The sequence below is a fragment of the Antechinus flavipes genome, chromosome 2 (assembly GCF_016432865.1).
Source record: "Antechinus flavipes isolate AdamAnt ecotype Samford, QLD, Australia chromosome 2, AdamAnt_v2, whole genome shotgun sequence".
In the NCBI taxonomy this organism is placed as follows: domain Eukaryota; kingdom Metazoa; phylum Chordata; class Mammalia; order Dasyuromorphia; family Dasyuridae; genus Antechinus; species Antechinus flavipes.
Genome location: NC_067399.1, coordinates 581,022,065 through 581,035,528, shown reverse-complemented (window position 1 = coordinate 581,035,528; position 13,464 = coordinate 581,022,065). Strand labels below are relative to the sequence as shown.

The window sequence follows — 13,464 nt, the reverse complement described above, 5'->3', positions numbered from 1 at the left end:
CTTTGCAAAGCACTTTGCAAGCCCTAAAAAGTACATCACAAAAATGTCAGCTATTATCATTTTGTAGTTCATGAGTTATTGCTTTATAATATTGTGCAGTGGTTAAAATATAACTAAAACATGTAATTAAGCAAACACCTATTAAGTGCTAAAGCAGAGTACTGTGCTAGGTGCTGGGGAAGACAGAAAGATTAAATTAAAATTTTATATTAAAATGTAGTTTATATATACATATACAAATATTTGTATCTAATTTGTATATAAATTTAAATATGATTTATATTGTTGTTTTTTTGCACATCTGACTCTTCATAACCCCATTTGGAGTTTTCTTGGCAAAGATACTGGAATCTCCAGCTCCTTTTACAGATGAGAAAACTGAGGCAAATAGGTGCCTTGCCCAGGATCACACAGCTAGTGTATTAGGCCAGATTTGAATTCAGAAAGATGAGTCTTCCTGACTCCAGACCCAATACAATATCCACAGGACCAGCTAGCTATCTATTTATACATACTCTACACACACACCTACATATGCATACATACATGTGTGTCCATATATATATATATATATAAATGTAAATATGTAAATTATTTATTTATTCAGGCTTGTCCTGGTGGGGCTTCCCACTTTGACGTGAGTTTAATAGTGTGTAAATAGCATGGTGCTTCATAAATGTAGCTTATATTATTATTTCAGTATATTATCTGTTTTATTTCATTTGCTTTTACCACAACAATGCAGCTAGGCAGGGTAAGTACTATTCTCTTTTTAAACAGACTCAGAAACAGAGATTAATTAAGCAGCTGCTAAAAAAGGCTAAGCCAGATGCTGAAACCTGGTTCTCCTGGCTAGCAAGCACTAGAACAGTGGTGCTCCTGGCTATTAAAGCTTACTGAAATGGCTTCTGCTTGAAAGACACAAATGATATTTCATAAGAACTGTACTACAAATTGGACTTTTTGGCTGCTGCTGCTCTCTTGCATTTCAGTTAAAGTATAGTTTCCTCTCTATAACATCCGTCAAGTGGTCCTCTAAGCCCAGTTTACAATTCTGGCAAACATACCCAGGATATCTTTATATGATATATATGAAAATGCTTTTGACCCTGAAACTCTCATATTCTACAAAGGCTTTCTATAAAAGAAAAAACAATTACAGACAGAGGTCTCTGACATGACACAAACTTTCACAACCACATTTAAAAAATAATCATTCAAATTCCTTTGCATTTGGCAAGAACAACACATCACAAATAACTGGTTTGCTAACAGCTTTCAGAATTACAAAATGAATTCAAGGCCACTTAATCTTGGATCATGAAGACAAAAAAAGAAATGCTAAGAATCCAGGTCAAGGGAGAAAGCCACAGCTGGTCAACAACTCTTTGTTTTTATACATATAAAAATCAACTAGAATATATAAAATTGTAAATAGCATTTCTGAATGAGCTGAGAAAACAACAGATATTATGTCAAAAGTAGGAGCCACAATATCAAACAGAGTGGATCTATAAGAAGGCATTTGATGAATAAATAATAAAAGAATCAAGGTCAAGAGTTCTGATCTTACTGAATAGGAAAACCCACATATAGATTATTCATCATCATTCTTTCTCTACCTCGCCAGCTGGTGTTTCTGAATTAAACCAGTATGACACAGTATAGGCTAAATTATGACACTTATGCTTTATGACTTTCTACATATTACAAATGATTTCAATGCTCAAAAAAGTACTAAATAAATAACAGATTTTTCTTGATTCTGCTTTAATTAAAATTAAAACAGAGGAAGTAAAGAATTCGATGAAAGGAGTAGGTTTGTCTGCATAGAACCAAATGGTACTTCTGAGTTGAGCCATCTAGTTTGTGTCTTGCCTTCAATTATATCTTTACATAGGGAGAGAAAATCCTGTATTCTGGGAGAAGCTTCAGACCATCACAATTCTCTTTTAATTGAACTGCTAGAATAGAAGATGGGGTCGTGAGCTCTATTCCCCCACAGCTTTGAGAAATGTGTTTAGGAGCCTTTAAGATGTCATTTCATTTCAGCAAATGCTTCAGCTGGTCCTGGAGATTTGAAGACAGCTCAACACTGCAAATCAGATGGAGAAAAAAATTCATTTGGAATAAACAAGGAACAATATTTCTTTTTTTTTTTCCACTTTAATTTTAAAATATTCTCTGTACTTGGGATAATATCCTTTTTTCTTTAACCCCATACAGACTAGTTCTCAAATGTTAATTCAGTCAACTTCTCATTAGAATGGATTACACTTTATTCAGAATTTGTGATTGTTCATATCTGGTTCCTTAGAGTTTAACTTTATACTGCCAATAAGGGGGAAAAGATTTGCTAAATAAATTAATGTTACAAACAAGATTGCTGAGGGGACACTTTATCCATCTGATCAATCAATCCAGAAACATTTATTAAGTACATATTGTATATTATGTATTACATTAAATGTTTTGAATATACAACAAAAGAAATAATCCCTATTGGCAAGGATCTTACAGAACCAACAATTTTATTAACTTGAATACATTAAAGGATCAATTTAACGAAAGTATATTATCCATTAGTATGTTAATGAATGCTACCAATTAAAAGTGATTAAATTTTGGTTTGTCATTTGGATAAACTGTGTTAGCAATCAGATAAACTAGTATTTGAAAAGGAATGACATTTCTTTAAAAATTCTGGGATACATAGTTCAAGATACAGAGAGTGTAAGTCAATTTGTAGGTTGATCTAAATTTTCCAGGCCTGCAGGACCCAGCTGCAGAGTTTCTGCAGGCTATCCTTCCCATTTCCCCCAAGCTTTCCCCATCCCATGCCTCCAATGGTACTTACTTCTTCTGAATAGCTTCTTGCCTCAATAAGAAAAAAGAGGAAAATAAGAATTATATTCTAACTCAATTAGAATGCATGACAAGGCACACAATCTGAAATAATAAAGTTTTTAGTTTTTGTCATACTCTATAACACTGTCCTTCATACTGAATGATTTTGCTACTAACTGGGGAGTCCTATATGTGAGTAAGATATGAATCCTACAAAGATGGATTCCCAACTCACAGTCCCTCTGGTACCATCCATCACATTAATAGAATGAGATGCTGAGTTTACATTCAAGGCTCTAATTAATCCTGGGTATCTAAGGTATCAAATCAGCACATCTATACCCATATGGAGAACAACCATGCACAATACTGTTTATTAAAATATTAGAAGTTCAAATGCAATTGAACATTCCTCAAAAAGAAATAAATCAAACAAATTTACCACTCCAATTTCTTTCTTAGAGGCTAGGCTGTAAAGATAAAAAATTAAACTGAAGCAAATCTGAGGAATAATAAATGAGGTTTCTTAAAACTACAATGTGATCATTTGAGGATCTTAGGAAAAAACATTTATTTTTTTAAAGCCATCTGCATGACCTGTATGTATTGGAACAACTGTGTCAATGTGAACCGCAGTGATATTTCCCAGTATACATATCTGAGTCCCAATCATTCCCATCATTCCCACTGGGCCAGTATGCTCCTAAAGCAAACTTTCTGCCTCTTTGACCTACCCTGGGGATATCATAAGGGGCACAGACAATCCTGCAAAGATTTCCTCTTCCTCTTCTCCTATCTCCCAACTTTCTCTGTAACTTTGGGCATCTTATCCAGGAAATAAACTCTGAAGTGACCCCCTACCTATACACACACACACACACACACACACACACACACACACACACATACACACACACACACACACACACACACACACACACACGAGATGTGCAGAATCTCAAAAAAGAAGCTAAGGGTAATGACTAAGTAATGACCAAATGAAGGCATGAGAAGTTAGCTCTGGAGCTTATGCTGTACTTACTGATACTGAAGATGAGTTGTTATAATTGCCATTTTCCTTAAACTCTGTATACAAAAACAAACAAACACAGAAATATGACTGTCCATTTCATGGAAGCAACATGAGTTACACTGTCCTTAGAAAATCTGACTCTTAAAAGAAAATACTTCTTACATCTTCTGAGTGCAAGATGGCATCTTCCTGCAATACCATGTTTCGAGCTGCCTGACCCAGCAGCTGAAAGACAAAAATAAAAATGGTAATAATCAACACAATTTCCAAACTTCCTGCAATCTTCCTAGTGCAGCTGTTGCACCCTCCCCACTGCACATACACTCAAGATGTAATGGAAGCTAATTTTCCATTTGTTCATGTTGAGAATGCATTTCCTTGGCTCCATGGCAAGCCTGGCACGGTTCTGACATCTGTTCTAAAGGCCAATGCTTCAGAACAGAAGTACTCTGAAACTGCTGAGCTCTTCACATGGCTCATTAGCCAAGCGCTGAGATGGGGACTCTGACTTATTCCCTGCTTGCTCACAAGACTTGGAGGGTGGGGGGTGGGAGGGTATCAAGCCAAAAGGTGAGGCTGAGAATCAGAAACTTCAGAGTTGGAAAGACCCCCAAAACCAACCATCTAGTCTACCCAAAACCTGGCCAACAATTGCCACTACAATATTCCTGACAAATATAGAGTAATTCAGCTTCACTTGAAGACCTCTAGTGAGCAGGAATTACTCTCCCCTCATGAGGCAGCCTTTTTTACTCTTTGATAGCTCCAGTTCTTCCATTTTCCCTTACACCAAGTCAAAACTTGCAATTTACAGGCTCCCACGATAACAAATTAAGGAATCTTGGAGGCCAGCTAGTCAAAATCCTTCATTTTTCAGATAAAGAAACTCAGGCATTATCTGCATCCAGAGAGAGAACTATGGAGACTGAATGTGGATCAGAGCATAGTACTTTCTTCTTTCTGTTATTGTTTGTATGCTTATTTATTTTTTCTTCTCACATTTTTTCCTCCTTTTGATTGGATTTTTCTCGTACAGCATGATGAATATGGAAATAAGTTTAGAAGAATTGCATATGCTTAATATATCAGATTGCTTGCTATCTTGAGGAGGAACATGAGGGAGAGAAGGAGAAAAATTTGGAACATAAGATCTTGCAAAGGCTCATGTTGAAAACTATATTTGCATATATTTGGAAAAATATTAAGAAATGAAAAAGGAAAAAAAAAAACTGATGCCCAGAGAAAGCCTCAAGCTCACAGAGCTGTCACTTGGCATCTGGGAAAAAAACCAAACCAAACCAAAAAAACCCCTTAATTTCTATGTGACTGCTCTCCTAAACTTGAAGACAATTGTTGTGTTCCCCTGGATGTTTCCCTTTTCAGGGTAAATATCCCTACTTCCTTTGACTGACACTCATAAGTTGTAAGGGGCTGCACATACAAAAGTATTTTGGCCTAACATAATTTCCACTTACAGCCTACTGAGGGTTCAGACACTAAAAGCGAATCCTAAAACTCCCTTTATATGTTCTCCTGGTTGCAAAAAGACTGAACATTTCACCACTGCTACAGTCACTACCACTACCTGAAACCTCATTTTCCTTCCCTCTTCTGCAACTTTTAAATGGTCAGTTCTGAGCCCCGCATCCAGGCTTGGGGATAGACAATCCATGGAAACGTTTTTCCAGCCATAAAAATTGGTGTCATAAGCTAAAAAGATTCATTTATTCAGCTTAATGTAATAAAAAGAACTTTATATTTGAAATGAAAGGATCTGGGTGACTTTGTTACCTTAGTAAGCTTGGGCGAGTAAGTGTCCAGTTCTAAATTCAATATAAATGTGTGAGATTTATTAATGATATTACTTCCCTCCACTCGTTTCCTATGGTCTCCAGGATCAAATACATGACACTCAGAGAGAGCCCTTTTCATAGCCTCTCTTATCTTCCTTGTCTTTTCCACTTCACTCCCCAGCACATAATCTTTGATGCAGTGACAATAGCCTCCACCGTTCCACAAACAAGCCCCTCACTTAGCTGCACGGCATTTTCTCTGGCTGTCCCCCATCCTTGGAATATTCTTCCCCCTCTATTCTGACTACTGACTTCCCGGACTTCCTTTATATCCCAACTCAAAATCCATCTTTTACAGGAAGCCTTCCCTAACCTCTCGATTTCTGTGTCCCCCCCACATCCCCTGCCCTTCCCTCCCCCCGAATTATTTCTTCACTTATCCTGTCTGGCCTGCTTTGTATATATTTCTCTGTTGTCTCCCCCATTTGACAGTATGCTCCTTGAGGGTCAGGGACTGTCTTTTATTCCTCTGGTATCCCCAGTGTTTTATCACAGTGCCTGGAATGAAGTAGATTTAACAAATGCACTGCCTGTGAGGCAACGGGATACTATCACCCCCATTTTACAGATGAGGAGACCTAAGAATCAGAGCCAGGCCAAAGAATCAAAGCAGGGCTGGGACCTGAATCCAGTTTCTCTGACTTCAAGTTCAAGGTTCCCCTAGAACACTATTCTGCCTCAGTCAAGGAGCCCTCTGAAGATGGAGGGGAGAAAGCCAATAAAATGTTACTTTAGAAAAGAAAAGCCCATCTATTAGCCAAGGAAATGAATCCTTAGGAAAGCATAAGACCTTCCTAGTGACGCAAAAAGTGAGAGGAAGGATTACAGGAGCAGGACGCGGGAGACAAAGGAAGGACTCAGGTGTTTCAGGGGATGCTCAGTCCTTATCGCATCCAGGAAAGGAAGGCATAACGCCCCATGGGCAGGGCAGGTGGCCCAGGGTCCCTGCTCTTCAATGGCCATGGGCAGCAGTGTCTTGCCCGGGAGGAGGATGCTTCAAATATGGAGCTGGGCAGATCCCATCTCTAAGCCACCATCCTCCTAAAGTCACTTCCAGTTCAGACATTCTTTAATCCCATAATCCCAATGAAAAGCTTCAGGCACAGAACCCTGGACCTGGGGTCAGAACACCGTGATCTCGGAGATCTTCACTCACAAAATGAGTCATTTACGAGAAATGATCTCTGGGATCGGCTCCTAAATATAACGATCCTATTACTGCTTGAGGGGATTGGCCCCTCACGTTCCAATTCTGGAACTCAATATTCCAGAAACTACACATCCACCAGTAGCCACACCCACCACGTCTCTTTCACGCCTCGATGGACTACAATTCCCAGGATGCACCACTTAATCTCCAAACTCAACCAGATGCTGAAGCGGTTTCCATAAAAAACTACAAATCCCAACAGGTAGCGCGGCTTCCGCCCACTGCTTCAGCACTCACCGAAAGATTCCCCCTCCCCCCCCGCCCGCAGCAGCAGCCGCCTTCCGTCTCACCTCGGAGCTCCGTGAACCTTTCAACACCTGCTTGGTGAGGGCGATCACGTCGGTACCGCAGGCATTCACCTTCTCGGTGAGCAGCCCCTTTACCGAGTGGCCGAATCGCGACTGGGGATCGGGCACCCCCGCCGCCATTGCAGCGGACCGTCGATGGCTTCGTTGCGGCAACGGCAAGGCGCTGGGACCAAGAGAAAACGAAAAGCAATTTGAATGAAAAGGGATCTGGGGCGCATGCGTTTTAATGGCTATGTCTTTGCAAGCTTTCTCAGACAAATTTGCCGTGGGTCTTTTAATCGGAGAAAGAAACAGCAGCTCTGCTTCTTCAGGGCCAAAGTGAATAGCCACAGCCCACCACTACGTGTACCTGGGGAAACGTTTAACAGTGCATTCCCGTAATTGTTACTAAGTCTCCTAAGTGCGCTGCTTTGGTATGCTGAGAAACAAAACATGGCAGTCCTGCCTTCACGGAGCTTACTGTCTAGTAATAATGAATAAAGAATTCAGTAAATGCAAAAGGAGACCGACAGAACATTGTAAAATCCAATAACAAGGCTCACCTTTACATTGTAGGTTCAAGGAAGGCTTCTCTGTGGGAAGGCAGTGAAGATACTCCAGGTTGAGAGACCCATCATAAGGAGATGAACAAGACCTAGATGATCCCCAGCACATCTCTAAATCTCAATTTCATCTGTAAAATGGGGACAACAACAGCATCCATCCCTTATTAGTTGTGAGGGTCAAAGGAGAGAATTTATGTAGAGGCTTTTGCCAACTCTTAAGCACTTTATAAATGAAGGGGACTTGAGGGGCTAAATTCCCCCCAGGCACTAATAGGATCATTATATTTAGAAGAAATTCCCAGAGAGCATTTATCATAAATGACTCATTTTGTGAATGAAGGCGGAAAAGCTCTCTGATTATCTAAAATCAGTTTCATGAATGATGCCCAGAGAGGTTAAATCATTTATCCTCTCAGCTAGTAGAGGACTTTCAACCGGGTGTTCTGATCCCAGATCCAATGTTCTGTGCCTGAAGCACATTGGGATTATTGGATTAAAGAATGTTTGAACCGAAAGTGACCTTAAAGCTAAAGGAAGTTTCTTTCACTGAAGAGGATTATGGCTTAGAGATGGGACCTGCCCAGTTCCATATTGAAATTGTCCTTCCCCTATGCAAGGCACTGCTAGCCCTGGTTATTAAAGAGCGGGGAACCCCGGGCCACTTATGATATAGTCCACTTCTCTTCTTGGTTGGATCGTTGTAATAACTTCCTAACTGGTCTCTCTCTGCTCGATCTTCCCTCTTCACAAATATGACTCCCTTGCTTAAAAAACTTAAGTAGCTCCCTGTAGCCTACAGCCCAACTTCTTAAACTATGGCTGGTGACCCCATATCGGGTCTCATACCTGAATACGGAGGTCGCAGAATTATGATTTATTATTGTACATGCTTGATTTGCATATCTATTTTATAAACGACAGTCATGTAAAAATTTCTTGAGCTAAATGAGGTCATGAAAGGAAAAAATTTAAGAAGCTTTGGCCTGTAGGATGAAATGCAAACTCTCCTTACTTAGCCTGTAAGGCCCACTATAATCTGATACGGATTAACTTTCCAATCTTATTTGACATTTATCTCCTTTGTGTACCCTAAATTGCAATCAAACTGGACTATTTCTTATCACATTTAGCAGTTCCTTTGCATCATTGGTGATGCAATTGGTGAAGATTCCATTAAAATTTCTTTGTCTTGATTGATTATATTTCCACCTCAGCTCTCCCTATTGAAATTCTTCTATTCCTTTAAAGCTCAGTTTAGGTGCCACTGCCCCTCCAGGTCTTCTCTGATCCTCTTACTTGGAATCCTTCTCTTTCTTTGCAGATTGTTAGAGCACTCTGTCTGGACCTCTGTTTTGATAGAATTTCAGAGTTAGAAGGAAAATCAGTAACCAATTCATTCCTGACAAGAATTTTCCGCACACCTGACCAACAAAAGATGCCCAGCCTTTGCTTAAAATCCTCCTCCAATGAAGGAAAACCCTCTACCTTCCAAAATAGACTCTTCCACTCTTAAGTAACTCTAGTCATGAAGGAATTTTTTTTTCTTACAGAAAGTCTTAATTTGGTTCTTTGCAACTTCTGGCATTGATTAATTCTGTAAGTATTAATTTGTTTTCTTCCTGAGGCAATCAGAGTTAAGTGACTTGCCCAGGGTCAGACAGCTAGAAAATGTTAAGTCTCTAAGCCCAGATTTGAACTTCAGGGCTGGTGCTCTATCCACTGCCCCAAACTATGTGATCCAATTCTGTTATTTTTCATTAAGAAGACTATTATATAATCTCTATCAAATTGCTTATCATCTCTGGGAGGGAAGATGGAAGGGAGAAAAGAGAATTTGGAGAATTTTTAAAAATGAATATTAAAAGTTGTTTTTATGCATACTTGGAACAAATATTAAAAATACAAAGATTGTATACACATTTTTATTAAGAAGATTGTATGCTTCTTTCTATGCATATCTCAGAAGAAAAAAAAAAGAGTTGTTGACTGAAAAACATAAATTACCTAGGAAGGAACTGGAAACTCTCCTTACTTAGCCTGTAAGGCCCACTATAATCTGATACGGATTAACTTTCCAATCTTATTTGACATTTATCTCCTTTGTGTACCCTAAATTGCAATCAAACTGGACTATTTCTTATCACATTTAGCAGTTCCTTTGCATCATTGGTGATGCAATTGGTGAAGATTCCATTAAAATTTCTTTGTCTTGATTGATTATATTTCCACCTCAGCTCTCCCTATTGAAATTCTTCTATTCCTTTAAAGCTCAGTTTAGGTGCCACTGCCCCTCCAGGTCTTCTCTGATCCTCTTACTTGGAATCCTTCTCTTTCTTTGCAGATTGTTAGAGCACTCTGTCTGGACCTCTGTTTTGATAGAATTTCAGAGTTAGAAGGAAAATCAGTAACCAATTCATTCCTGACAAGAATTTTCCGCACACCTGACCAACAAAAGATGCCCAGCCTTTGCTTAAAATCCTCCTCCAATGAAGGAAAACCCTCTACCTTCCAAAATAGACTCTTCCACTCTTAAGTAACTCTAGTCATGAAGGAATTTTTTTTTCTTACAGAAAGTCTTAATTTGGTTCTTTGCAACTTCTGGCATTGATTAATTCTGTAAGTATTAATTTGTTTTCTTCCTGAGGCAATCAGAGTTAAGTGACTTGCCCAGGGTCAGACAGCTAGAAAATGTTAAGTCTCTAAGCCCAGATTTGAACTTCAGGGCTGGTGCTCTATCCACTGCCCCAAACTATGTGATCCAATTCTGTTATTTTTCATTAAGAAGACTATTATATAATCTCTATCAAATTGCTTATCATCTCTGGGAGGGAAGATGGAAGGGAGAAAAGAGAATTTGGAGAATTTTTAAAAATGAATATTAAAAGTTGTTTTTATGCATACTTGGAACAAATATTAAAAATACAAAGATTGTATACACATTTTTATTAAGAAGATTGTATGCTTCTTTCTATGCATATCTCAGAAGAAAAAAAAAAGAGTTGTTGACTGAAAAACATAAATTACCTAGGAAGGAACTGGAAATCAGTCTTGACAGAAATGAGGCTTAGCCCAACTTCTTATGCCATTTTCAATTTAAATCTTGATCCTGATCTTTTTTCCCTTTCTGAAATCCTTTCCCCTGGTTTTCTACTGGATTTCAAATGTCATTCCTTTCTAAAGTCTGTAGACAGTCTTTCTTTCTTCAAGGGTCACTTGCCTTGTGATATTACTCCTGAAGCCATCCTTGTCCTCAGGTAAGTAACTTTCCACCTCTGTTCCACCACTCCCACTCCAATGTTACTACACTGCCACTGACTCTTAAGCTGTGGCAAAATTTCTAATGGATCTCCCAACTGCATAAGGTCACTGTGACCTTGAAATTGAAAATTAACAATTCCATCTGAAGACATTCATTCACTTAAGCTACGAAAAGCCAAATGCAAAAGAAACAAAGGTACAGGTAATCATGGCTCCCTGGTGGCAGAGTGGCAAAAGCAGATCGCTTCAGCTCTACCATCCAGTTGTTCATAGCAGTTTTTGCCTCACTCATTACCAAAAGGAAAAGAGGGAAAGATTGGTTAGTTCCTCGTATTTTAACTCACTTCCAATTTGGCACATCCTGCATCACCAGTCCTTTTAGCTCCTCAGCCAATTAGAAGATGGCATTATCACACAATAATTTGATCACACATGGCCAGAATCTCCAACATTCCAAGTGGTCACTTAGACAGGAACCAGGCAGGGAAATATCTATATGTGCTTAAGAACTAGATCCTCATTGGCCAATTCTTTCATTACATTAATATAATTCCTGATACATGACAGGTGTTTAATAAATACTTGATAAGTTTAAAAACATACTTAAATATACAAATGAAAAATTTTTTAATATCAAACAAAAATAGAAGCTTACTATTTTTAAAATGTACTATGTATTAACTTTAATAATATCACAAAATTGAGGTAGCTAGGTGGGGCAGTAGATAGAGTTCTGAAGTTAAGAGGACCTGAGTTCAAATCTGACCTCAGACACTTACCACTTCTTGTGTGACCTTGGGCAAGTCACTTAATCCCAGTTACCTTAGCAAAAGTAATAACACAAAATCAATTTTTGTATTCTCTTTTGAAACTTTTTTTCTGTGATTTTACTGTTATTAGTTGTAGTCAATGTGTATATTGTTTCTACTTTCTCTTGTCTTCCTAATTCTTTACAGCCTGGCTTCTGACCTCATCATTCTAAAGTTATTAACATTATTTTAAGTGTAAATCTAATGGCCTCTTCTCAATCCTCATTTTTCTTCACCTCTCTGCAGCCTGTGATACTACTGATCACTCTCTTCTCATTAATATTTTCTTTTCTTTAGGTTTTCATGGCATTACTCTCCCCTGGTTCTCCAACCTGTCTGATCCCACTTCTCAGTTTCCTTTGCTGGATCTTCATCCAGGTCAATGCTGCTAACCACAGAATTCCCACAGAGCTCGGTCCTGGGCCCATTTCTTTTTTCCCTCTATACTATTATACTTAGTGATCTCCTCAGCTCCTTTGGGTCCATTTGTCATTTCTATGCTGATGATTTTCAGATCTACTTATTTAGCTTTAACACATCTACTGACTTCTGGTCTCACATTTCCAATTTCCAATTGGACATCTCAAACTGGATATTTTGTAAGAATCTTACACTCAACATGACCAGTGATGAACTTTTTATCTTTCCCCTCTAAACTTCCAAATTTCTGATAGATTATTGTTGAAGCTACCACCACTTTCAGTCACCCAGGTTCACAGCTTAGGTATCATTGTCTCTATTGTTCATTTCCAACTGTTCCTACCACATCCTACATGTTGCCAAAGCCTGTCATATAAATATACCTCATTTTATTGTCCTTTGCTTTATTGTATTTTGCAGACAGTGGTTTTTTGGTTTTGTTTTGTTTTGTTTTTACAAATGGAAGGTTTGTGGCAATCCTACCTCAAGCAAGTCGATTGGAGCCATTTTTCTAACAGCATGTGCTTACATCATGTCTCTGTGTCACATTTTGGTAATTCTCAAAATATTTCAAACTTTTGCATTATTATTATATCTGTCATTGTGATATGTGATCAGTGATATTGGCTGTTACTATTGAAATTGTTTTGGGGCTTCACAAACTGCATATAAGAAATTAAACTTCATAGATAAATGTGTGTATTCTAATTGCTCCACAAACCAGTCATTCCCCAATCTTTCTCCCTCTCATTGAGCCTCTCTATGTCCCTGAGATACAACATTGTTAAGTCTGTTAAGATCCCTACAATGTTTTCGAAGTGTTCAAGTAAAATGAAGAATCAATTGATGCAGAAAACTTCATTGTTGTTTTATTTTAAGAAATTACCCCAGCCACCCCAGCCTTCAGCAACCACCACCGTGATCAGCAGACAAACATTGAGACATGAGCCTCTACTAGCAAAAGGATTATGATTCACTGAAGGCTTAGATGGCAGTAAGCATTTTTTGGCAATAAAATATTTTTAACTAAGATATATACATTCTTTCTTTAGACCTAATACCACTACAAACTTAATGGACTACAGTATAATGTAAATAAAACTTTTATATGCACTGGGAAACCAGAAAATTTGTGTGTTTCTTTATTATAATATACTTTATTTCAGTGGCCTGGAACCAAA

General features: G+C 38.3%; 1 protein-coding gene across 1 annotated transcript in view; it reads right to left on the bottom strand.

Annotated features, from left to right (window-relative positions):
- Positions 1-1,201: 1,201 nt before the first annotated feature.
- The window catches only part of BORCS7 (BLOC-1 related complex subunit 7), a 65,217-nt gene continuing 52,954 nt past the window's right edge, over positions 1,202-13,464 (bottom strand). The window contains exons 2-7 of the mRNA XM_051981325.1: positions 7,794-7,924; positions 7,234-7,414; positions 4,043-4,105; positions 3,890-3,933; positions 2,858-2,878; positions 1,202-2,095 (exon numbers count right to left, since the gene is read on the bottom strand). Of these exons, the coding sequence (XP_051837285.1) occupies positions 2,044-2,095; positions 2,858-2,878; positions 3,890-3,933; positions 4,043-4,105; positions 7,234-7,371 (318 nt within the window). The 5' untranslated portion in view covers positions 7,372-7,414; positions 7,794-7,924 and the 3' untranslated portion in view covers positions 1,202-2,043. The remainder of the gene's footprint in view (positions 2,096-2,857; positions 2,879-3,889; positions 3,934-4,042; positions 4,106-7,233; positions 7,415-7,793; positions 7,925-13,464) is intronic.